At 45.7% G+C, this 27,164-nt stretch overlaps 1 protein-coding gene across 4 annotated transcripts in view; it reads right to left on the minus strand.

The window, feature by feature from the left end:
- LOC127537716 (NACHT, LRR and PYD domains-containing protein 14-like) overlaps window positions 1-27,164 on the minus strand; it is a 62,114-nt gene that overhangs the window by 19,308 nt on the left and 15,642 nt on the right. For 3 of the 4 annotated variants that reach the window (XM_051960805.1, XM_051960806.1, XM_051960804.1), the window contains exons 1-3: window positions 6,855-7,023; window positions 2,562-2,770; window positions 615-2,442 (exon numbers count right to left, since the gene is read on the minus strand). In XM_051960805.1, the coding sequence (XP_051816765.1) occupies window positions 615-2,442; window positions 2,562-2,770; window positions 6,855-6,973 (2,156 nt within the window). In that variant the 5' untranslated portion in view covers window positions 6,974-7,023. Of the gene's footprint in view, window positions 1-614; window positions 2,443-2,561; window positions 2,771-6,854; window positions 7,024-22,834; window positions 23,009-25,187; window positions 25,362-27,164 lie in introns of those variants that run through there. The other variant, XM_051960803.1, reaches the window with a different exon arrangement.

Here is a 27,164-nt window from a genome sequence, read left to right on the forward strand (position 1 = left end):
AGGGTTTAATCAGATAAAACCAGAAATAATGTGAAATAAAAACTAAAGTCAAACGAATTCACATTCAGTTCACATCAGTGACAGCAAGAATTCCTTCAATCATTTCTGTCAGACTTCAGAAATGTTTGTTAATGACACAGATCTGATGTTAAACTCTGAAGAGGAGAGAAATAATCTGATCAAATCTGTTTGATCAGAAAAGATTTCACAAGCTCCTCATGTGATCAGAACTTTACTGCTTCACTGAAAACTGGAAAATGCTTCCACATAAAGAACCTCTACAGTTCTTCATGAGTTTCAGCAGATCTGTATGTTTTCTCCATCAGCCAAAGGAAGAACCTCAGAAGAACAAACTGTCTGATGGAACAATTGTTAGAATGAAATAGAAAAACTGTCTTCATTCATTTATCAGCTTCAAACACAAGAACATGAAAAATCCACATTTTCTCAGAGTTTGAAGCAGCTGAAGAACATCTGAGACTAAACACAGCTGACATGATGTTTGAAATAAACAAGTGGAGCATGAAGAAGAATGAGATGTTCTAGTGAGAACATGTGAAGAACTGAACTACTGATCTACTCTGACTGATCATGTTCATCACATCCTGACTTACCGAGCCTTTCTGCAGTTCCTCACAGCTGGAATCAGTCTCAGTTTTCCCTCATCTGATGTTCTGTACTTGTTCAGGTCCACCTCATCCAGAACCTCCTCTGACATCTGCAGCATGTAGGCCAGAGCTGAGCACTGGATCTCAGAGAGTTCCTTCTCTGATCTGTTCTTTGACTGCAGGAACTCTTGGATCTCCTGATGAACTGAGAGATCCCTCATCTCCATCAGACAGTGGAAGATGTTGATGCTTCTGTCTGGAGATATTTTAGAACTGTTCATCTCCTTCAGGTTGTTGATGACTCTCTGGACCATTTCTGGACGGTTCTCTGTCCGACCCAGCAGACCTCCTAAGAGTCTCTGGTTGGACTCCAGACAGAGGCCATGAAGGAAGCGAACAAACAGGTCCAGGTGACCATTTCTACTGAAGAGGGATTTCTTCATGACTCTATGCAGGAAAACATCCAGGGATGAGATGTCTATGCCATCCTTGTAACCATCAACATCTTTAACATATAGATCATTCTGTTCTTCTCTCAGGAACTTCTCCAGAACCTCCATCTTCCTGTTGGTGTAACAGTGGAACATGTAGACTGCAGCCAGAAACTCCTGAACGCTCAGATGAACAAAGCAGTAGACTGGTTTCTGGAACATCTCACACTCTCTCCTGAAGATCTGGGTACAAACTCCTGACAACACCGAGGCCTCTGTCACATCCAGACCACACTGCTCCAGGTCTTCTTGGTAGAACATGATGTTTCCTTTCTCCAGATGTTCAAAGGCCAGCCTCCCCAGCTTCAGAAGAACTTCCCTGTCAGCCTCCGTCAGCTCCTGTGGACTCGTCTCAGGTCCCTCATGGTACTTCTTCTTCTTCCTCTGAGTCTGAACCAGCAGGAAGTGTGAGAACATGTCAGTCATGGTCTTGGGCAGCTCTCCTCTCTGCTCTGTGGTCAACATGTGCTCCAGAATTGCAGCAGTGATCCAGCAGAACACTGGGAGTTGACACATGATGTGGAGGTTCCTGGATGTCTTCATGTGGGAGATGATTGTGCTGGAGCGCTCTTCATCACTGATCCTCCTCCTGAAGTACTCCTCCTTCTGGATGTCGGTGAAGCCTCGTACTTCTGTTAACCTGTCCACACGTTTAGGAGGGATCTGATTGGCTGCCGCAGGGCGGGAAGTGATCCAGACCAGAGCCGAGGGAAGCAGATTCCCCTCCATGAGGTTGACCAGCAGAACGTCCAGCGATGACTTCTGGCTGACGTCAGACACGACCTTCCTGTTGGTGAAATCCAGTGAAAGTCTGCTTTCATCCAGACCGTCAAAGATGAACAAAAGTTTACAGACAGCCAGCTGCTCTGCCGTCACCTTCTGTAATGTTGGATGGAAAACATGGAGCAGCGTGAGAAGACTGTGCTGCTCATCTCTGATCAAGTTCAGCTCCCTGAACGGAAGCACCACCACACTGACGTCTTGGTTTTCTCCGCCCTCTGCCCAGTCCAGAGTGAACTTCAGCACTGAGAAGGTTTTTCCCACGCCGGCCACGCCGTTGGTCAGGACCACTCTGATGGCTCTCTGCTGCTCAGGTAAGGCTTTAAAGATGTCCTGGCACCTGATGGGAGTGTCATGGAGCCTCTTCTTGGAAGCTGTCTCCAGCTGCTCCACCTCATGTTGGACATCAGCCTCTCCACTGTGTCCCTCTGTGATGTAGAGCTCAGTGTAGATCCTGTTGAGGAGGGTTCCACCTCCTGCTTCATCACTTCCTTCAGTCACATGTTCACATCTCCTCCTCAGACTCATCTTATGTTCCTGCAGAACCTCCTGCAGACCAACACCTGCTCACAGACCACACAAACAATCAGACTCAACAAACACAAACATCTTTCATGTCTGGACAACACAACAACAAGCTCAGTTTCCACACATCAGTCCACCAGCAGATGTTCAGTCTTACTTTGTCCACAGCTGCTGCTTCTGGGTCTTTCTCCACACTGGGGACAGGAGGAGTGTCCTGATGGAGCAGACTGGTCCCAGTCTGAGCTGATGCACTGTCTGCAGAACCAGTGTCCACAGCTGCTAGAGACTGGATCCTTCAGGACGTCCTGACACCGAGCACAGCAGGACGGCTGCTCCTCCACACAAACTCCCCTCCTCTTCATCACTCTGTCAACACATTTATTCATCACATCTCACATCATCTGGAGAAAAACATCCACATGTGACTCCACAGAGCAGAAGAGAACAGTAAAAGTGAGGCTCCTGTTCTGTCTGAGTTCAGCCTCTAATAAAAAGCTGCTTCCTTTTATTATGAACTCCACTCACTTCTTTTCCCATCAGCTGTCTGATTAAACTCTCACTCATCTGCCTGCAGTTTGCTGTTCATACAAACTCAACACTTTGTGCAGCAGCTTCACAGTAACAGCCTTCCATCACAGACAGCTGCTTCTGTTCTTCACTGCTTTACTCACTTTGGCAGCTCAGCTCGGCTCACTTCACTTTAACTCAGAGAACAAATCATGGAGAAACTGTGACAGAGCAGCAGCCTCAGACACACAGCGTTCAGCTTTCATTTAAACATCTGGATCATCAGGACCAGGAACCAATCAAGACCAACCACAACATCAGCTACACATCTGGAGAACATTCTTTCACTCTCACAGTCTTTACAGTGGCTTCAACATTGGCCTGGAGATGTTTGAATGTTGGCTGGAAATGGTCCAATCCAGGTTTTCAGCTGTTTTATTTCACCCCTCCTGACTGCCAGAGGCAGTTCTCCTCACTGGATATCTCCATCTCGCGCAAGCGCAGGCCAAGTATTAATATCAACAAAGTCACGTGTGACCCCGGATGACCCGTGGCAGGTATAACTACCGGTGTCATCCGGGCGCTCATTCCCACAGAGTCTTCTCGCTTGCGCAGGTCACCTGCTGATAGCAGGGGCTAATACTAGCATTTTTGAGGAAAGGGTTGTCGCCGGTAGCCTCGAGACTACAAGTCGGAGTCGCGAGCTGTTCGCCCTCCAGAGGCTGCGACAAGTTTCCCGTTTTTGGAAGGAGCGGCGACCTATTTTCTGGTAAGCAAGAAAGGTGGTGGATTTCGCCCTGTCCTAGATCTCAGGGGACTGAACCGGTTTTTAAAGACTCTGCCATTCCACATGTTGTGCACGAGGGATGTTCTGCGTACTGTTGCCAAGGGGGAGTGGTTCACTTTGGTGGACCTGAAGGACGCTTATTTCAACATTCCGATCGCGCCTTGCCACAGGCGGTTCCTGCGTTTCGCATTCAGGGGCCACCACTTCCAGTTCACAGTACTTCCGTTCGGGCTCTCTTTGTCCCCACGGGTGTTCACGCGCTGCATCGCTGCGGCCCTTTCACCCCTGCAGTCCCGGGGCATGAAGATTATGGCATATCTGGACGACTGGCTGATCTGCGCACCGTCCCGTTCTCGGGCAGTCCAGGACACAGCCGTCCTCCTCTCGCACGTGGCACAGTTGGGACTCAGGGTGAACGGAGAGAAGAGCTCTCTGTCTCCTTCCCAGAGTACAACCTTCATAGGGCTAGCTCTGGATTCTGTTGTTATGAGGGCCCGCCCGTCACAACACCGGGTGGACGACATCCTAGGCCTCCTGCTTCGGTTTCGAGGAGGGGCAGCACTGCCTTACGGCCTTTACCTCCGCCTTCTGGGCAAACTGATGGCCGCATCTGCTGTCGTGCCTCTGGGCCTACTGTCGGTACGCCCCCTGCAAAGGTGGCTGAACAGCTTTCACCTAGATGCCAGGCGGCACAGGAGCAGGAAGCTCAGGGTTTCACGGGGCTGCCTGAGGGCCCTGTCACCGTGGAGGAGCAGGGCCTATCTGGTACAGGGTGTCTCCCTGGGTGCCATCCCATTTCGTCGGGAGACGGTGGCTACCGATGCCTGCCTTTCGGGTTGGGGGGCTGTCTGGCAGGGCAGGATGGCTCAGGGACGGTGGTCAGCCCAGGAGTGCCAGGAGCATGTCAATGTGCTGGAGCTGCGAGCCGTGCACCTAGCGCTCAGGACTTTCATGCCATACCTCAGCGGGAAGCACGTGCTGATACGGTCGGACAACGTCTCTGCTGTGTTTCACATAAGCCACCAGGGGGGTACCAGGTCAGCCCGTATGCTGCGGGTGTCGCAGGATCTGCTGAGATGGGCAGCCCCCCGCCTGGCCAGCCTCCGTGCCATGTATCTGCCGGGGGAGCAGAACCTGGTCGCGGATTTCCTCTCCCGTCAGAAGCCCCTTCTGGGAGAATGGCGGCTTCATCCAGAGGTGGTTCAGTCCATATGGGGCATGTTCGGAGAGGCGGTGGTGGACCTCTTTGCCTCACGCGAGACAGCCCAGTGCCCCCTCTGGTTCTCCCTGAGGGAGGACAGCAGTCCTTTGGGACAGGACGCTCTGGCTCACGAGTGGCCGGGGGGACTTCTCTATGCCTTTCCGCCCTTTCCCCTGATATGGCCAACTCTGCTCAGGGTGCTCCATCGGGAGCACCAACTCCTCTTAGTGGCCCCGTTCTGGCCTGCCAGAACTTGGTTTCCACTGCTTCGCAGACTCTGTCGCGGGACGCCCTGGCTCCTCCCCGACAGGAAGGATCTTCTATCCCAACTGGACGGTCGGATCTGGCATCCCTGCCCCAGCCGCCTTCAGCTGTGGGTATGGCCGTTGGCGGGCCGGACCCCGTGCTGAGCTGCTGCATCGAGCCTGTCAGGGCAACGATCCTGCAGGCCAGGGCCCCGTCAACGCAGCTGCAGTATGCCAACAGGTGGAAATTGTTCTCTGACTGGTGTTGGAGTCGTGGTCTTGACCCAGTTAGCTGCTCTGTCCCAGAGGTTCTGGAGTTTCTTCAGTCCCTGTTGGACAAGGGTCGCTCTCCCTTGACCCTGAAGGTGTATGCTGCAGCTATTTCCTCCAGGCATGTGGCAGTGGACGGCCACACAATTGGGCGTCACGGGCTCGTGTCCCTCTTCTTGAGGGGAGCCTGGCGGCTGCAGCCACCGCAGCCGCGGAGGACTCCAGCCTGGGATCTGCCAATAGTGTTGGATGCCCTATGCGGGCCTCCCTTTGAGCCACTTGACCGGGCAGAACTTAAGTGGCTGTCGGTGAAGACGGCTTTTCTCCTTGCCATGGCGACGGCGAAGCGGGTAGGAGAGCTGCATGCCTTGTCAGTGAGCAACTCCTGTCTGAGGTGGAACTCGGATGGCTCGGGTGTTACTCTGTGGCCGAATACGGCATTTCTGCCGAAGGTGCTGGCACACTCGCACCTCAATAGACCCATTCATCTGGCTAAGTTTGACCCCCAGCTGGAAGAAGGGGACGTACGGCGGGAACAGCTTTGTCCAGTACGGGCCTTACGGGCATATCTGGATGCCACTGCCCACATACGGAGGGCCGAGCATCTCTTCGTGTGTCATAGTGGTGCCAAGAAGGGTGGCGCTCTCTCCAAGCAGCGCCTGTCCAACTGGATCGTCAAGGCCATTTCACGTGCGTTGGCAGGCGAGGCCTTGCCATCTGGAGTGAAGTGCCATTCCACTAGGGGCGTATCTGCTTCATGGGCATTGTTTAGAGGGGTGCCTGTGGAGGATATATGTGCAGCGGCCTCGTGGGCAGTGCCGAGCACCTTCACGAAGTACTACAGAGTCAACGTGGCTACCCCCCATCCACTCAGGGTGGTCCTTCGGCCGGGTTCCTCTGCCTCGTCTTGAGGGGGAGGTGCCCTGGATTCCTCGCGACGCTGTTGGTATGAGTCATCCAGTGAGGAGAACTGCCTCTGGCAGTCAGGAGGGGTGAAATAAAACGAAGGTTACGCATGTAACCACGGTTTTATGAACCCTGGATGACTGCCAGAGTTCTCGGTCGCTCGGAACCCCCAAGTCGCGAGAAGACTCTGTGGGAATGAGCGCCCGGATGACACCGGTAGTTATACCTGCCACGGGTCATCCGGGGTCACACGTGACTTTGTTGATATTAATACTCGGCCTGCGCTTGCGCGAGATGGAGATATCCAGTGAGGAGTCATCCAGGGTTCATAAAACCGTGGTTACATGCATAACCTTCGTTTTACCACAGAAACACCATCAGAAGTTCTGCTTCTAAAACCCAGACCAGGATCCATCTCAGTCTGAAAGAGTTCTGCATTCTGACCACTGTGTGACTGTTTCAGCAGAACATCTTCCTTCATCCTAAAACCTTCATCTTCCATCAGCTCACTTTACAGCAGGAACACTTTCTTACTTTGTGTCTGAGGGTTCAGGTTCTTTACTGAAGTCTGGAGGTTTTCCTTTGGACCGGTCACTCTTCATGGACAGATGGCTGGAGGATGGAAACTCCTCCTCCTCCTCAGAATCTCTCATCTTGTGGACTTCAGTCGGTCTGAGAGGAAAACCAGCAACCCTGACTGAGAGCTCAGGAAAGAAGAAAAGTCAAAGGAACAGAAGTTCACATTGGCCTTCATTTGGGTTCTTTGTCCACAGAACTCTGAAAAAGTCCTCAGAGAGAAAACTGACTCTCACCTGCCTCCACAGCCAGGTTTCTTCCTTCTACTGAGTCTGAACTAAGACAGCTGGAGTGTTTCCTCCCTGTTGTCATAGTTCTTCCTCTGCTGAAGCTCCACCTCATTCCACCAGGATTCATTTAACCAGAACATGAATATTTTCACTGCTTCTATTTACTGCATTTACTAACTTTACTCATCAATCTTGTGTTTCCTGATTCATTATGTTTGATCTCACTGCTAACAAATCCAAAAGTTTACGACGTCTACAGTCCATCCCTGACACGTTTGTTGGGAATATTATTTCAATCATAGTTTTAATGCTGTATATATTGATTGTTGCATGTGAAACTAACTTTGTGATGAATGAATAAAACTGAGTGCATAACAGAAGCTGAATAACTGAGTATTTAACCACCACTAACGCACAACAGCTACAAACTAACAGACCAAATGTAAAGGACTCAAATTCATTATGGTTAAAATGTACTGTTTTTATTTTGAAATGTGTTTTATGTTATTTCTGTTATAAAGGAAGTTTATTTTGAAAGGTGACAGCGCGCATAGTGAGCTCCAAAGGTAAACAGTACACGGTAATGACGGTAAGAAGCACAGAGAGTAAGGGGTGATAAAACGGCAAAGATAAACGGGAGAGTAAGGTGTAATAAGGAATTTAAAGTGGCAACAAGGTATGGTAATTATATCTTCTCAAGGTTATGGTTTAAAGGAAGTACGGTGTTCCCTTTGAAGCTAGTGTGACAAGCTAAAGTGATATTTCTGTTTTTTTCCGTTTTAGCTCTTACGTTGGTCTAAGTTGGACTTGCGAACTGCAGCCTGGTTTATGACCTGTAATAAAAGACATTCGACCATCAGTCCCGGCTTTCACTAATTTCTACTGGTACGCTACACCAAACTTTCTAAAGGTTCAAGCTTCTGCTGGCCTGCGAGGCTCCACAACAACCTGACAGGAAAACAGAGAACACTCTGTACATGAACACCACATCCACCTCACTTCTGTGTCATCAGGAAGCCACAAACACACCACATTCAGTCCTCACAGCACAGGAGAAACACCTCTACATTCACACATTGTCCTTCAGGGTGAAGATGGTCCAGATTGGCTGAAGACAAAAGGAGGGTTCAGGTTTAAACCACGGATCCCCACAGCTATAGACCAATCAGATAGAGGTTCATTCTCATACCAAGCTCTGCGTAATGTGAAGTTAGGCATCCTTTTTGGGGAAGTTGGCTACAGCAACTCTGCTGTTTCAGTCACAGAGACCCAGAAGGTCCATGGACATGCTATTAATTCTCCACTGCATATTAAATATTCTTAAAGGATAACTGAGACTCATTTTAATCACTCAGTCTGAGAGTTAAACCAGCAGCACTGAGCGACACAAGAATCAGAACAAACAAGTCTGTTCCAGAGTCACAGTTCAAACTTTCAGATCAGGAAATAAAACACAGAGTCCAGAGAGGAAGAAAACCAGAACAACAGTCCACCTGGTAAATGAAAAGATCCACAGACAGACAGCTGACTGAGAGACTCTGACAGGATAAGAAGAACAATATTGGACCGACACTCACCTTGTTGTCCTCCTCTGTCCTCTGTATGATGGAGTCTGAAATCACAGAATCTTTTATTGTTTTCTCCCTGAACTCTGTACCTGGATCACCTGAGCAGAGCTGCTCCTCCCCTCTAATAAACACAGCAGATAAGAACTTCACCTGGACTTTATCTTCCTGTTAGTAACTCATTAAACACTCTGAACACCAGAGTTTCACCGACACATGCATCAAATCACAAACTCTGTCACGTCCTCCACCTCTGGCTCCAGGTAGCAGCAGCTTCCTTCTCCCTCCCTCCTCCCTTCCTGTCTCCCCAGGTGGGACTGATGACGACAACGATCATCAAATCACAAACTCACAATCCCTGCTCAGTGTCCATCACTTGGTCTCTCTGTATTTCCAACCATAGTCCTCAGAGCTCCATCCAGGAACATTCATAGGTATCAAGAATCAATAACCTTTACTGTCATTGTATTTCCACCGATAAATTATGATTGGTGACTCCCAGCCACAGATAGAAAATAGAGAAAGGCACACTATATACAAATAAAATAATAAAAAAAAAACACTGAAAAGATCTAAATCTGTAAACAGTCTTAGTGCCCATGAGCAGTCGGATCGGTGTAAAGTTCAGTTCAATGCAAGATTCAGTTCTTTATTGCACATAGTGAGTCTGTTGTGTGTGTAGGGGGGAAATGGATGGACCGCTCTGGGAGAAAAACTGTTTTTCAGTCTAGAGGTTAGAGTTTTTATGTTTCTGTACCGTTTCCCCGAGGGAAGCAGAACAAACAGTCCATTTCCCGGGTGGGTGGGGTCGGCAGCGATACGTCGGGCCTTCCTCTGGACCCGGCCCGTCTACACTGAGTCCAGGTCTGGAAGAGGACTTCCCACAATCCCCTGTGCTGTTTTCACCACCCGGGATAAGTTCTTTCTGTCCTGAGCTGTGTTGTACCACACTGTTGCACCAAGACAGAGGATGCTTTCTGTTGTGGTTCTGTAGAAGTTTACCAGGAGCTGAGGGGAGAGACCAGCACGTTTCAGCTTCCTGAGGAAGAAGAGTCTTTGTTGATTGAGCCTTCTTCACCAGGCGAGCTGTGTTCAGGGACCAGGTCAGGTCAGATGTAATGTGGACAACCAGGAACTTGATGTTGTCCACCGCTTTCCCTTTGATGAGGAGAGGAGCTGCTCTGTCCTCCTGGACCTCCTGTAGTCCACCATGATCTCCTTGGTCTTGTTGGTGTTCAGAACAAGGTTGTTATCTGAACACCACTGAATAAGGTGCTGGATCTCCTCTCTGTAGAGGATCTCATCATTGTCCGATATGAGACCCACTGTGGTGGTGTCGTCAGCAAACTTCACCACCATTTGTGTGGAGTGGATGGCAGTGCAGTCGCTGGTGAATGGTGTGAAGAGGGCTGGGCTGAATGCAGCCCTGTGGTGTTCCTGTGTTCAGGACCAGTGTGGAGGATGTCCTGTCTCCCATTCTCACCATCTGAGGCCTGGTGGTGAGGAAGTCCCTGATCCAGTGACACAGCGATGTGGACAGTCCCAGGTTATGGAGCTTCAGCGTCAGTTTGTCCGGACACACCGTATTAAAAGCTGAAGTCCACAAACAGCATCCTCACATAGGTGTTAGGAAGCTGTAGGTGGGTCAGGGCTGTGTGAAGTGTCATGGAGACCGCATCCTCTGTTGATCTGTTCTCCCTGTAGGTGAACTGATATTTATCCAGACCAGAAGGGATGACGTCCTTGATGTGCTTTAGGACGATCCTCTCAAAGCACTTCATAATCAGCAGAGTCAGAGCAACAGGGTGGTAATTGTTCAGGCAGGTGAAAGATGATTTTTTAGACACAATGATGGAGGTTTTGAGGCTAACGGGGACTGTGGCAACCTGCAGTGACAGGTTGAAAATGTCCAGAAAAACTCCTGCCAGTTGGTCAGCACACAATTTCAGAGTGCGACCCGACACCCTGTCTGGTCCTTCAGCTTTGTTGGTGTTCATTCTCTTCATGGAAGATCTAACTTGGTGCAGCTGCAGGACCACAGACTGATGCTGTTCCTCCAGTCGGGGTAGATGAACACTCTCTCTGCTGCCAGGTGTGTCAAAACGAGCATAGAACGTGTTCAGGGTATCAGGGAGGGTGGAATCATGGCTAACCAGCTGATCACTGCGCTGATAGTCTGTTATCGCCCTGATGCCTCTCCACTTACTTTGTGGGTTGTTACTAGCAAAATGCTCCTCAATGTGCTGTTTGTACCCGCATTTTGCCAGCTTGTCACCTGACCTGTAGGCTGCATCACAGGCTTTGAGTAGGAGCTTGACTGTGTTATCCATCCATGGTTTATGAAGACACATTTACTAACAGAGCTGTGGACAGACTGATCAGAGACACGTTGCTGCTGCAGTTGTTGTTCCAACACTGAAAGAAGAACGCTGTCAGCTGATCAACATGTTTTCTCCACTAATTAGGATCAAACTCTCTCAGGTGTGATCAGTGAGCTGGAGCTCTGCAGAGTGAACCAAAGCTGTGATGCAGAGAGACATCCTGAGCTGTTCACGTCTTTATGGGCCTGAAGTTCAGCGTCTCCACCTGCAGGTTGCACTGGGAGTTGGACTTTTTCTCTCACTGGTGGCTTTGTATTTTTATGGAATATTTACTTTTATTGCTGATCAAAAAGAGACAGAAGCCCCATCACTAATCACTTCAAATCTGTTTGTTAACATGCAGCTTTCAATGACTTTTACTGCACACATTTGGGACTGAAACAACGATGTTTTGTGCTGTTGCTTCTGTCAAATTGTGAAACAGCTGCTGTGATTCCAGTCTGCCACCAGATGTCACTGTTCCTCCTCATGACAAAACCCTGAAGCTTTGAATTATTTTCAGCACAAAAACAAATAAAGTCTCAATGATTCACAAGACTTCATCCACACATCACTAATTATTAACACATACTGATGCCATGTTTGTAGTTTTTATATGATCACATTGTAGTTTTACATTTATATAACAATAATAATATGAATGCTAATGATAATAAATGTAATAATAGTAATGATAATAACTGATCATACAGATGTCAGGTGATGATCTGCAGAATGAGTTTCAGTAAAAATAAGATCATTTTCTGTTTATGCATTTATTTTGGGAGGAAAAGTGTCAAAAGTCCTAAATAAACGTCACTAAAACCTGCAGGAAGTGACATCATGGTGCATTCTGGGCAGCGTTTCTGCAGCTTCTCCCTTTAAATTCCTGCCAGGGTTCTTATTATTGTGGCTATAAATAGAGGCAGTGATGCAGCGATGAGTCCTCTGATGACCAGACGTCTCCCAGGCCTTCCTTACGTTGCTGCTGCTAATTAGAAAGAAGACCAGGACACGCAGCGCTGCATTAAGGGGATCGTCTTTATTGGCCAAAAAAATCCACCTGAGAGTGAAACAGCACGACACACCAAGCTCTCCTCAGCTTCAGTCGCTTCACACACCGGAGATCATCATTAGAGAACAAAACACAGCTTCTAAAGGTCAAGGTCATCGCTGAAAATATCCAAACAGGAGGAAAAGACCCACCGAGCATTTTTCGGTCTAAAAGACGTCTAAACGACGTCTAAATGTTCCTTAGACGTCTAGTCTAAAATCGATCTATCAGAGGTCTAAAACTGAAAGTTTTTTAGACGTATAAATTTAGACGTCTAAATTTTAGACGTTTATCCGACGTTCATGCTTATACCGAATATAAACCCAGGTATACACTTAGATGTCTATTAGATGTCTAAACAACGTATATTTATAGACATTCAGACGTTTAAATCCCGTACAGCAGACGGCTAAATTTAGACGTCTAAATTGTAGACGTTTATCTGACGTTCATGCTTATACCAAATATAAACCCAGGTATACACTTAGACGTTTATTAGATGTCTATTAGCGGTCTAGTCTAAATTTAGACGTTTAATAAACTTTCATTTTTAGATCTCTGGTATACCTATTTTAGACTAGAGGTCTAGTAGACGTCTATTAAACGTCTGTTAGACTTTTTTTTTAAAGTCAGTGGTTTCCTATTAATACTGTAATAAACTGACAATCAATGCATATTTTCCCCCAAATTCTTATAAATTAATAAGAATTTGTCAATTTATAAAAAATATTCACAATAAAAATTTAACTCGCAAAAAAATGTACAGTAGACAAAAATCTCTCTCACAAAAAAAAGCCTAAATGAGAAATTACCTGCAATTCTTACCTTGATGTACTCTCAGGATATTTTGCCAATGTCTCTCTTTCTGGAACTTTTACAATGCATTTTTAATCTAATGTCATGCTTTTTAATAATTTAACACTAATCTACATTTGTCATCAGTAGACTGAAATTGCAATTACAGTACATTATTCATTCAGAATACAACCATTACAATCATGGACTTGGCATTGTTTTTCTTTAATGTTACACAAATAGAACATAAATTTAAACCTTGAACTTGGAAAAATTAAAACAGTTAAAAATAAACTGAACAAAATATTACACATTATAAGTGGAAAAACTGTTTTAAAAAAAACTATAAATATAAATACTTTTAACAACCTTTTAACTGGTTTTATGAAATTTGCCTCGCAATGCAAAAAGAAAAAAAAGAGATTTAAAACGTTTGTTTAAAAAAAACACTTGTTTTTAAAGCACTTTGTGGGGCTTCTACGTAGAAAAAAATTCAGAAGGGGGAAGTTCTGTGTTTCTTGTAGCCCCCCCACCACATGGAGCTGGCGCCTGTTTTAGGTGATCACCGAGAGCTGCTCCGGCTTGTTCTTCTGTGGTATTTGGAAACCGACTGCAAACACTTTCTGCAAACAAGAACAACAAAAAAATACAGACTTGACATTGGTAACATTAGTTAAAATCACATAGTATTGTCCAGAAGGATTCTTCATTCTTTACTGCTTCATGCAATACAAAAGACCAGTTGAGTGTAATGCTTTACTTTGGCTGTTAATAACTAGTTGGATTAAAGTAACCTTTAAGAACCATTAGATTTAATGCACACAATCAACTTAACTTTTTACCACTATGCAGAATCAGTGGTTCATAATAATTTCATTAGCCTTCTCTTTAAATGCAATAAAGCATTTTATTAAGCAATTATTAGCAGGGGCACAGCATTAATTCATGATTAATCAATTAATTATTTCTGATTATTTCTAACTTAACTAAATTAAACCAAGCTGAGCGTACCTAAGAATCTTCTCTAATTAGTATATTTAGGAGAGAGAGGACGGACAGCCAGGCCTTAGCTGCCACGCCCGGTCTTGACCTGCGTCTAGTTGAACTCCTCCGTGGACCAGCAGACTTGGTACGAAGTCTTCTTTGTGGGCGGAGGGTGTTCTTTCCTTAGCAGGGGGAGTGGAGAGGTCCCGAAAGCCAATCGTTGGTCTGGCAGTTATCTTTAGCAGCAGCTGGAACACAAGTGCGGGCGTCTCAGCTGTCTCTCAGTAGGCAGGTGAATGTGGAAAGTCCCTGACTCTTCAGGCTGTGGTGGGTTGCTGGGTCCTCCAGCCCCGGGGAGGGGAGCAGCCCTCTGCTGCTGCCTCCTTCGCCTCTCTGGATGGCGTAGGTGCTGTCTTCTCTTCATCTCTTTGGATAACTGCAGACCTCTCAGGACTCTCCGTCTCAGCTCTCTGGCAGAGTGTGGTCTTTGCCTGTTGAACAAAGTTAGAACAACTTTGCTTCCAACGATGTCCTCAGCACTCTCTGGAGCCTAAGTCCTGCGTTGTCTCCACGTCTCTTGGGCAAAAGATCCGGTGTCGACTCTTCAGAACTTTGGCAATGCTCTCCGGCAGCTCCGGCGAGCAGTATCTCCCCCCTCCAGGGGAGAACTCCAAATTCAGTGTCTTTGACTCTCTCTTTTATAGTCTCATCCTTACACACATCTCTACCTCGGTACGCCCATTGACTCATAGATTTAGACACCGTCTAACTCTTGTAATCACATACATCAGTTACACAGAAATCATGTTTTGCAGCAAATACACAGTATCCACATTCTGATGTTAACACACACACATTGCTTGAGACATGTTGCCATGACCATATTTGGCCACAGGCCTGGGTTCTGCAGGCACACAGTAGCAGTCCCCAGCTTCTGCTTTTCTCTTTCCTGCCTGCATACAGCTCAGAACAACACAGACTACTTCAATTCAAAACTCATTTAGTTACACTGAATCACTTCTTATAATCATTCTTCTTAGCATGATCAAATAACTCATTTTAAATCATTCTCTTCTATAGCAAACATCATTTCAGAATATATATCAGCCTATGAAAATCATTCTTGCATCAAGCATAAGCATAATCATGTGGTTAACTCATATAGTTTCTCATTTTAGCTTTTCATTGGTCTGCTTAAAGCTTTTATTTAGGTAGTGGTTGCTCCTGGGATCTCAAATAACTAGGCCCCACTTGACACAATACACGTTCCACTGGTTCCCAGTCCACCTCCCAGTAACATGGTCCAGTCAGAGTCTCTACACACCAGCTGCTGCTTCAACCTCTGGATCATCAGGACACACTTCATCCTCTCACCACAAACACCGTCCTGATCAGCACCACTTCCATCTGCAGAGAGAAGAATAAAGATGAGAGGAGATGAATGAGTTTGATGAGCAGCTCATCAGGACTTCAGACGTGTTCAGAGCAGCAGCTTCATGTTAACGTGTTGGAGTGAACACACTGAGCTCCAAGCTCACACACCTGCACACACTGTCAGCATCAGGTGTGTTTCTCTGCACATTTCACTGCAGTCCACAGTGGAAACAAACTGCTGACAGTCATCAAGCTTCATTACTGCACAAACTCTTCACTCATGGATTTACTGCTGCTCCATTTAAACCAACAGTCTCTGAGTGTCCATCAACATCTCATCTGCTCTACAAAAACTCACAGTCTGGCAGCAAAGGGACACGAAATATGTTCAAATGCTTCTGGAAGCTTCAAAACCTGCAAAAATACTGAGAGTCAAACAGGAAAGATGTAAAATAAAGATGTTTTTGGCAGACTGAAGTCCAGATAAACACTCATTTATGGTCAAACACTGGAAAAGAACAAATGAATATTTGTAGAAATGCAGATTTTTCATCTTGATGATATTTACAGTTTTGGTCTGTTTCATTTTACATTCACATGGAAGTTCATTATTTTCTGTCATTTTACTGCTAATTATCTGGAATTTAACAAAAATGATCAAATAGCAGTGAAATAACAGATCAATTATTTATTATTTTATAATCCTTCATGTAGTGGCTAAAAGGGAGCAGCTTATTGAACATATAATTAAATATAATTTGAGTTTCATTTTAATATGATCACCTAAGATGTGCATACATATTGATAAAAAGGTGTAGCTGCCCTTTAACGTCTCAAGCGCAGACGCAGATGTTTTGTTTCCCCTTCGTTTTATGGCAGTCTCAGTCTGTGCTCGATAGTGAGAGAAGCATACAGTTTTCTTACCTGCGTTCAGCAAAGGTACAATAAGTGTATTAGCCAGCCACATTTTTCTGCCTGTGGAATTATAATTTTGAGAACAAAATAAACTGGAGAGTTTATATTTTTTCTTTTATCATGACGTGTCTGGAGTGGATTTGTTGGATTGTGTAGCTGGGCTAACCACGAACATTGCATGTGGAAGTAGTTTTTGCTAACGGGACTCAGTGTAAGTTATTGCAAATCCTCACAAGACATAAAACTCTACATTAGTAAAAAAACCCGCTTGACGTTGGACAAGGAAACTTTGGAGAGGTTTGTAGACAAATGGAGCACAGATTCAGGACTGAACGAAGCTCGTCTTGGCTGCTGTGTGACCGCCGGTGCGCAAACAGGACCCGTTTAATTTCTGGAAGGAGTGATCACGTCCGTACGACCGAATGTGGAAAAGAGTAAGAGAGTTGTTAAACCAACACAGAAAGGATTAGAACACAATCTGCAAGTGAGAATATCCTCAAGAAAAGCCATATTGGGCCAGCTCACTGAGAAGAGGAATGAATTGCATGCTTTAATGGATGATCATGCAAATGTGGAAAACATAAAAAGTGAACTGTTGACCAAATATGAAGGACTGAAACGAATTCAGGGAAACAAATGTGCATGTAAAAGACCTGTTTTGTCAGATAGGATGTGAAAAGAACATGAGTACAGATCAAAGGGATTGGTTTCACCCAAGAATTTATGAGCATCTTAACTTTATGAAAGATGTAAATGTATGGATACAGGCAGCTAAGCAGCGCCAAGAGGAATCTAAGAGGGTCTGCGATGAGCTAAAGCCTAAAGATAGTGTGTCTGTCACATCTAAGAAATCTAAAAGGTCTAAGTCTGTCAGCTGTGCTTCAACAATATAGTCAGCTCGTTCTGAGCGCTTAAAGATTGAGCTGAAAAGAGCTGCGCTGTTAGCCAAGACAGGTGCATTGAAAAGAAAACAGGCTTTAGAAGAACACGAGCTACACCTCAAGGCCGAGAAGGAAGAGTTGGAGCTACAAGCTGGGCTTGCTGCAGCTGATGCTCAATTGGCTGTATTAAGAAAATCTGAAGGTTCAGAAGTGTCAAGCAGGACCGAAGGAATTAGAGTGGCTGTTTTAACGCCTGCTCCATTGAAGCATGTCAACCACAGTGAGGGTGGTGTATTCAGCTGTGGCAGTCAGCATAGCCACACAGGAAGAAGAGATGCAGGTGACCACATGATGCAAGCCTCTATATACTCTATGGACAATTCTGTTCCTACAGATAACTTGGTTACCATCATGCAACGCCAAAATTACATCACAGAAAGCCTAAAAAAACAACAGAAACTCTCTACCTTGCCACCTCAGAACATTCCTGTTTTTAAGGAAGATCCAACAGAATATCATCTCTTCATAAGAGCGTTCGAACATGGCTTTAAACTTACCCGTTATAAAGCCAGATGTTGCCAAGGCACTCAATTCATATGCTCTCTTTCTCACGAGCTGCTGCAATGCGATGTCAGAACTCGAGGATTTAGATGAGATGGAAAATGCTGCCAACATGCGCACGATCATCGCAAAGCTCCCCTATAGACTGACAGAAAGATTCAGGAGTGTCGCCATAGATATTCCAGCCCGATCTCACGAGGATTCGTGAAACTGTCACGTAAGTTTTAGTTTCGGTTTCGTGCGCACCAACACGATTTCGTCATGTTTTTCGTGCCGCTCACCACGAAATGCGCACCAATGTATTTTAAACGGCGGACTTTTCGTGCCACCCAGAACGTATTTCAAACGAATGTGTGTATTATATTTTTAATGTAAAACCATGGCGAATCCAACGCTATATTTTGCATGACATCGTCCCTAACCATAACCCTAACCATAACCATAACCCGGTGGTACACTTACCTTTTTTTTTTTTTTTTCCCAATTTGCATAGGAATTTCAAGAATGTCCGGCGGCCGCAAACGCGATCACACAAGCAGTATACGCCGATGGACAGCTTAGATCGTCATGAATCCGCTGGTATAAACCACTTTCAGCTGTGATTACCACAGCGGGTTTCGTTGTGAGCAACACGAAAAACATTTCGTGGTGAGCGGCACGAAAAACATGACGAAATCGTGTTGGTGCGCACGAAAAAGAAACAAAAAATTTACGTAACAGTTTCACGAATCCCCGTGAGACCGTGTTGGATATTCAGAAAAAGCAAGATCGCCGCACAAAGTTCAAAGATGTAGTAACTTTCATTAATGCACAGATGGAAATGGCATTACATCTTGTTTTCAGTGAAGTCCCAGGGCAGACGAAACGCCAGTCAGACAGTAAGACAGAAAGGTCAAGTGGAAAGAAGAATGTCACAATACTAGCCACCGAAGTAAGACCACAGAAATCTGTGAAAGGCGCTGGCACTGAAAACAAGAAAACACAGGAGAAGGGAACACAAGTAAACAAGGCCTTCAACAAACCCTGTATTTTCTGCCAGGGAGACCATATTATGGAACAGTGCAAAAGGTTGCAAAGAATGTTGCATACAGAAAAGTTGGAGTTCCTCAAGAGTAAAGGACTTTGCTTCAGTTGTCTTGCAGCAGGACACATGAGTAAGGTCTGTGGAGAAAAGAAGAGCTGTCAGATATGTTCTGCAACACATCCGACGCTCCTACACATAAAACAGAAACCCCAAAACTCAGAGGCTTCAGAGGGGCATTCTGAGAACGAGTCTCCAAGGGAAGAGCAAACCGTGGTCAGCAGATTTGTGGATGCAGGAGACACAAGCTCCCAGACTGGGGCTGGGGGTACAGGCACCAGTGACCTTCAGACCACAGCTCCTAACAGCTGCTTCTGCAATGGAGGCTTTGAACATGGACCACTCAGAATCCATGTCCCCAACCTCCCCCGGGATGCAGGAGAAACTCTTCCGGAGGTGGGAGTTGAAAACCCTACGGACAGGGTCCTCCGCCAGACGTTCCCAGTTCACCCGCACTACACGTTTGGGTTTACCAGGTCTGTCCGGCAGTCTTCCCCGCCATCGGATCCAACTCACCACCAGGTGGTGATCAGTTGACAGCTCCGCACCTCTCTTCACCCGAGTGTCCAAGACATACGGCCGCAGGTCTGACGATACGACTATAAAGTCGATCATCGACCTTTGGCCTAAGGTGCTCTGGTACCAAGTACACTTATGAGCAACCTTATGCTCGAACATGGTGTTTGTTATGGCCAAACCATGACTAGCACAGAAGTCCAGTAACAAAACACCACTCGGGTTCAGATCGGGCAGGCCGTTCCTCCCAATCACCCCCCTCCAGGTTTCTCCATCGTTGCCCACGTGAGCGTTGAAGTCTCCCAGGAGAACTATGGAATCCCCGGGCGGTACCCCTTCCAGGACCCCACCCAGAGACTCCAAGAAGGCCGAATACTCTGAACTGCTGTTCGGCGCATAAGCACAGACAACAGTCAGAGTTTTCCCCCCTGCAACACGAAGTCGCAGAGAGGCGACCCTCTCGTTCTCCGGGGAGAACTCCAACAAAGCAGCGCTCAGCCGGGGGCTTGTGAGTATCCCCACACCCGCCCGGCGCCTCTCTCCCTGGGCAACTCCGGAGTAGGAGAGAGTCCAAGCCCTCTCCAGGATTCTGGTTCCAGAACCCTTGCTGTGTGTGGAGGCGAGCCCAACTATATCTAGCCGGTATCGCTCCACCTCCCGCACCAGCTCAGGTTCCTTCCCCGCCAGTGAGGTGACGTTCCACGTCCCCAGAGCTAGTCTACGCCACCAGGGGGCGGCACGCCCAGGCGCCCGCTCCTGCCTACTGCCCGGTGGGCATAGCACCCGACCCCGACTTCCTGCCCTGTAGGTGGTGGGTCCACTGGGCATGTTCAATGTTGTTAGTGGCTATGCTCCACAGGTAGGATGTGAGCTGCAGGAGAAGGAGAAATTCTGGTTGGACCTTGATGAAGTGATGCAGAGCATCCCTAGAAGTGAGAGAGTTGTCATTGGTGCAGACTTCAATGGACATGTTGGTGCAGGAAACAGAGATGATGAGGAGGTCATGGGCAGGTTTGGTATCCAGGAGAGGAACGCAGAAGGAAAGATGGTGGTTGACTTTGCAAAAAGAATGGAAACGGCTGTAGTGAATACTTTCTTCCAGAAGAGGCAGGAACATAGGGTGACCTATAAGAGTGGAAGTAGGAGCACACAGGTAGACTACATCTTGTGTAGACGGTGTAATCTGAAGGAGATCAGTGACGGCAAAGTAGTGGTAGGTGAGAGTGTAGCCAGACAGCATAGGATGGTGGTGTGTAGGATGACCCTGGTGGTGAAGAAGATGAAGAGGGCAACGGCAGAGCAGAGGACCAAATGGTGGAAGCTGAAAAAAAGGAAGAGTGTTGTATGACTTTCATAAAAGACTTGGGACAAGCTTTGGATGGTCAGGAGGTGCTTCCAGATGACTGGACAACTACAGCAAATGTGATCAGGGAGACAGGTCGGAGAGTACTTGGTGTGTCATCTGGAAGGAAAGGAGATAAGGAGACTTGGTGGTGGAATGAGGAGGTGCAGGAGTGGATCCAGAGAAAGAGGTTAGCTAAGAAGAAGTGGGACACTGAGAGGACTGAAGAGAGTAGACAGGAGTACAGGGAGATGCAGCGTAAGGTGAAAGTAGAGGTGGCAAAGGCCAAACAAGGGGCTTACGATGACTTGTATGCTAGGTTGGACAGTAAGGAGGGAGAGACTGATCTGTACAGGTTGGAAAGGCAGAGAGACAGAGATGGGAAGGACGTGCAGCAGGTTAGGGTGATAAAGGATAAGGATGGAAGTGTGTTGACAGGTGCCAATAGTGTGATGGGAAGATGGAAAGAGTACTTTGAAGAGTTGATGAATGAGGAAAATGAGAGAGAACAAAGAGTAGAAGAGGTGACTGTTGTGGACCAGGAAGTAGCAAAGATTAGTAAGGATGAAGTGAGGAGGGCATTGAAGAGGATGAAGACTGGAAAGGCACTTGGTCCTGATGATATACCTGTGGAGGTATGGAAGTGTCTCGGAGAGGTAGCAGTAGAGTTTCTGACTGGGTTGTTCAACAGGATCTTAGATAGTGAGAAGATGCCCGAGGAATGGAGGAGAAGTGTGCTGGTGCCCCTCTTTAAGAACAAGGGAGATGTGCAGAGTTGTGGCAACTACAGAGGAATAAAGCTGATGAGCCACACGATGAAGCTATGGGAAAGAGTAGTTGAAGCTAGGCTAAGGGCAGAGGTGAACATCTGGAAGCAGCAGTATGGTTTCATGCCAAGAAAGAGTACAACAGATGCAATATTTGCTTTGAGGATGTTGATAGAGAAGTACAGAGAAGGTCAGAAGGAGCTGCATTGTGTCTTTGTAGATCTGGAGAAAGCTTATGACAGGGTGCCCAGAGAGGAACTGTGGTTTTATATGAGGAAGTCTGGAGTGGCAGAGACGTATGTTAGAGTGGTGCAGGACATGTATGAGGACTGTAAGACAGTGGTGAGGTGTGCTGTAGGAGTAACAGAGGAGTTCAAGGTGGAGGTGGGACTACATCAGGGATCAGCTCTGAGCCCCTTCTTGTTTGCTATGGTGATGGACAGGATGACAGACGAGGTTAGACAGGAGTCTCCATGGACTATGACGTTTGCAGATGACATTGTGATCTGTAGTGAGAGCAGGGAACAGGTGGAGGAGAAGCTAGAGGCGTGGAGGTTTGCCCTGGAAAGGAGAGGAATGAAGGTTAGCCGCAGCAAGACGGAGTATCTGTGTGTGAATGAGAGGGACCCAAGTGGAAGAGTGAGGTTACAGGGAGAAGAGATCAAGAAGGTGGAGGATTTTAAGTACTTAGGGTCAACAGTCCAGAGCAATGGAGAGTGTGGAAAAGAGGTGAAGAAGCGTGTACAGGCAGGCTGGAACGGCTGGAGAAAAGTGTCAGGTGTGATGTGTGATAGAAGAGTTTCAGCTAAAATGAAAGGAAAGGTTTACAAAACTGTGGTGAGACCAGCCATGTTGTTTGGTCTGGAGACAGTGTCCCTGAGGAAAAGACAGGAGGCAGAGCTGGAGGTAGCAGAACTGAAGATGCTGAGGTTCTCTTTGGGAGTGACCAGGATGGATAGGATCAGGAATGAGTCCATCAGAGGGACAGCACATGTTAGAGGCTTTGGAGATAAAGTCAGAGAGGCCAGACTGAGATGGTTCGGACATGTCCAGAGGAGAGAGAGTGAATATATTGGTAGAAGGATGCTGAGTTTCCCACTGCCAGGCAGGAGGCCTAGAGGAAGACCAAAGAGGAGGCTTATGGATGTGGTTAAAGAGGACATGAAGGTAGTTGGTGTGAGAGAAGAGGATGCAGCAGACAGGGTTAGATGGAGGAAATGGATTCACTGTGACGACCCCTGAAGAGAAAAGCCGAAAGGAAAAGAAGAAGAAGAAGAAGATCAACACAACAACAACAGTCGGCTTCACATCCACTCAAACACACCATGACAACAAGCTTGTGGCTCCTCTGATTGGCTGACTGCTGTCTCTGTGTTTCTGTCTCCATTCTGCTCTCACAGCTTCACTGAGCAGCTGCAAGTTTACAGGAGACACTGGATCTTTGCTTTGATACTGACTGTGTTTAGTAGAAAACTGCTGGAAGCAGCAGAGACTGATGGAACCTTCTACTGACCTCAGAGTCTTCAGGATGCAGTCTGGACTCTCCACAAGATCTAACAGATGTTTCACTGATGATTCCTGCAGGTTGTTGATGCTCAGGTCCAGATGTTCCAGATGGGAGGGGTTGGACTTCAGAGCTGAGACCAGAGAATCACAGCTGATCTTTGACAACCTGCATTTCTCCAATCTGGATAAAGAATAAAAGATGTGTATAAAATCATTGATGATTCATCAGATGTGTTCAGGTTCTGAATGTGCAGATCAACATTACTTTGTCCTCATCAATCAGCTTTTCTCTAAAAGCAGCACAGTGACTTTGTCCTTCTCTTATTGTGGATCATCATCATGTCAGCCTTCTACACACATCATCCACATGTCAGCACAACATTCATCCACCTATTCATGTCCACACATCAGTAACATGCTGCATCATCAACAGGATCAGGATCAGTCAAATGAAACTCAACACAAACCAAACAAATATTTAGACATCACTCACTAAACTTTGTCTCTTCAAACTGATCTGAGTTCAGAGGATCTTCTGGATCCAGATGTGACTCTTCAGCTCAAATTACAAACATTCATTTACTTTAACAACTAACACTCAACATTTTAGACACTTTCTGATACAAACACTCCACTTTTGTCACAACAAGCTTGTAGGAATCCAGTCTAAGCCTTTGGAATTCCTCAGAGATACCATATGTATAACATGTTATATTTTCACTGTGACATATATTTTAATGTATAGAGCACATAAACATATGTATGAATTAAATAATTCACATAATATTCACATATGTGTTAACCTGCACATTTAGGAACATGTGGTCACGTCTACTTAAATGGATTATGGTGAAGGAATAGACAGATCGCGTTTTGCACGTTTAATATTATATTTTTAACACACTCCTGATCATTTCAGCTCTCTGCTCCTCTGTGAAACAAAGGGAGTCCTGTTGCTAGGCAGATTTCGCGTCTCTAGTTCCTTTCTCCGCCTCTAGTTCCTCCCCAGGGGCCTCTGACCTTTAAATTCAACTGAAGCCCCCACCTCTCTCTCTTTTCCTTCTCTCACTGTCTGGGGAACTCCAGGCCGGAGTATCTCTCTTCTCTTCTCCCTTCTGTCTCCCTCGGGGATGCATCAGGCCAAAGCATTTCCCTATTCTTACCTAAAAGACGCGGTTTTTTTTTTTTTTATCTTCTGAAGTTCTCTTTTGTTTCAAAGTTTGTTAACTATTTATCTTTTAATATTTTTGTAACTTAAGTAGACATTTTTGCTCACTAAGCCGAATTTTATTCGTTTTAATCCCAAGAACTGATTAAGAACCAATTTACCTTTTACTAATTTTTCCGGCTTTCGTCAAACATCCGTTCCTTTTTCTTGGCTAAAGCCTGAGACCCCTCATTTTTGATCAAGTGATTTTTCTTTTCATCAAACGAATCCCGGCCCTCAGCTGAGAACTTCGGAGACCTCCTGGGCCAGGTCCATTTGCTCCGAACCGATCGCTTATGCAGGACATCAATGCGTTGCCATTAAGACGATACTACGCTCCAGAACCAACAAGTCCAGGTGCGTTGTGAAGCGTCATCTGAAGGCCCGCAAGTCCCAGCATCTTGACGGTTCACTGACAGTAAGAGCAGCTGAGATTTATCTGCGCTGATTCCGAGTTTCTGGGTTGATGTGACTAACCACTTGATTAATTAATTAATTTAATTCGCTATTCTTTTACGAACCGTTCTTAATCCAAATTACCGTTTATTTAGTCAGGTTAGCTATCTGGCTTCCTTACCATAATCCTCATATTTTTAATATGCAGAATTGAATCTCCTCACACACATACGATCTCACATATACACACACACCCACATTCCACAGACACATGCATGCACACACCCGTAGTCACGCATGCACATGCACAAACACAAACACACACACCACATAGGCACTGTATATAGTTCAACTATATTGTTTAGTAGCATAGTAAACAAATGTTTTCATTTTAGACCAATTTACAGTTTTGTGAGGTTCATTGCGAGAACTTGGGTCAATTTAACCGAGGATTCTAGCCTTTAAGATATGAGACTAATAAATTGAATTTCTACAGGAATCTGATTGAGATCCTGCCTAAATTAATAAATTTTTCCTTGCAATAACGCAAGGTGGTGCCCTATATATATAACGAGTGCAAATAATCAAATTATCTTACGTAGTGTCCCCTACAAACTCAATTTAGGACAAAAACAGAAAATGTGAACCAGAGCAGATTTACAGCTTCATGGATGGAAGTTCTGTTGAACAGAAACGAGCTTCAGTTTTCATTAAACACATCAGATCTACAACAGTAACAGACAGTCGGTAAACTGACCTCAGAGTCTTCAGGATGCAGTCTGGACTCTCCACAAAACCACTCAGATGTTTCACTCCTGAATCCTTCAGTTCGTTGAGGCTCAGGTCCAGATGTTCCAGATGTGAGGGGTTGGACTTCAGAGCTGAGACCAGAGAATCACAGCTGATCTCTGACAACCTGCAGCACTCCAATCTGAATAAAGAATAAAAGATGTGAATTGAAGAGACAAAGTTCCTGCTTGAAATCATTCAGAGTTTCATCATGAGTTCAGAGCTGCAGAAATCTAAATTTCTTTATTGACAATTAGATTTTTTTTTAGTATTTTTTTGACAAGAAACAACAGACAACAAACCATAACACAAACAAAACAAACATACAGTACAAAGAACAAAGTTGCCAAGCACTATGCTGCGCACAAATTTCAGTCCCAGTTTAACTTGGAAAATGTGTACAGGAGCATATTTATAAAATCACTTCAGAATATATGTCTAGTTCTGGATGGCTGATAAAATATGCAGAATGTGGAAGGTGAAAGACTTTTGAAACATCCAGAGAAGTTTTAAACCATAAAGAGGGGGCCATCAGCCACACTCCCTATCCTGACAAGTATTTGATCCATTTTGTCCATCTTGCAGTGTGGACATCTTTTCTCAGTCTCAGAAGGAAGGTCAGTCTTTCCATCTCATCAATCTCCTTAATCATCTACTGTAGGTGGGATGGGTTGGAACCATTTACCAGTGATGGCTTATTTTGCTGCTACAGATCAGATTTTTAGGAGGTATTTATGGTTTCCTGATATTCCTTCTGGTAGATCACCCAGATAAAGTGACATGCATGTCATTGGGATCCGTTGACCAAAGATCTGCTGCAGAATTCTCCAGATGTGTTCCCAAAATATTTGGATTTTAGGGCAGCTCCAGAAAATGTGCTGATGACCCACCCCTTCCTCCCCACAATCTCTCCAACATGTACGTCTGGTTGATATTAAGCGTGCTTTCATTTTAGGAGTGACAAAGAAACAAACAAGATTCTTCCAACCAAACTGGCACCAATACATAGAACAGGATGTAGAAATAATAGTTTCTCACATATTCTCCCATTGCTGACTGGATATTTGATCATTTAACTCTTTCTTCCATCTCTGCTTGATGCATGTTGTGGTAGTTCCTCTGCATTTTGTGATGTTCGCATACAGTTTTGATGCTACAGATTTAGGCCCAGTGTATGTCTGTACCACCAACTGTAGCCCCCACCTCTTTTAAATAGTACTGGTGTAGCTGCAAGTATCTTTAAAAGTCATGATTTTGCAGGGCTCCGGACTGCGACTAAATGGTCCCATTTTGCGACCAAAATTTGAGTGAGTGCGAGTAAATTTTTCATCTATTCGCGCATGTGCGACCAGTAAATTTGCCGACTTTTTAAATTACTACTGAATATTTTTTGTTGCTTACAAACGTCTGCTCCACCCTTCAGCCCAGTAGACAGTCATGCGCAAATGAGCTGCTTGCCAACCAACATTAACTCCAAAAGAAGAAGAAAGCAGATGAACACCAAAGAAGAAGAAGGCGGCAGGCGGGCCAATGTGTGTGAGAGTGGGGGGCGAATGACGGTGAAGCTCCTGATGTTTCACAAAGCCTTTATTTACGTTCAGCCTTATTTTTAAACAGAAATTCACCTTTCTGTCCTTCACTCCTTTCTTGTCCTCATTCCAGCTGCTTCTAAGTTTAAACACATCCTTTGCTAGACAGCAACAGCATCTAACCGTTTTCTTTCATCTTTGCGTGAATTTTCGGACTTGTCGGCAGCGTCTTCGTCATGTCAAGAAACCTCTTCTTAGAGAAACACTTCCTGTGCCGCTGGAATGGTTAGAAAATAAAAGCCCGTAGTGTAGTGTACAGTTTATAGGGGTTCTCTCACCCATTGGATGTGGTGGTTTGGGGGGCGTGACTGAGACCCCATAGTTTTTGCTGACATTTTTTTTCCCGTTATTCTGAG

This window comes from Acanthochromis polyacanthus, chromosome 16, assembly GCF_021347895.1.
Source record: "Acanthochromis polyacanthus isolate Apoly-LR-REF ecotype Palm Island chromosome 16, KAUST_Apoly_ChrSc, whole genome shotgun sequence".
Classification (NCBI taxonomy): Eukaryota; Metazoa; Chordata; class Actinopteri; family Pomacentridae; genus Acanthochromis; species Acanthochromis polyacanthus.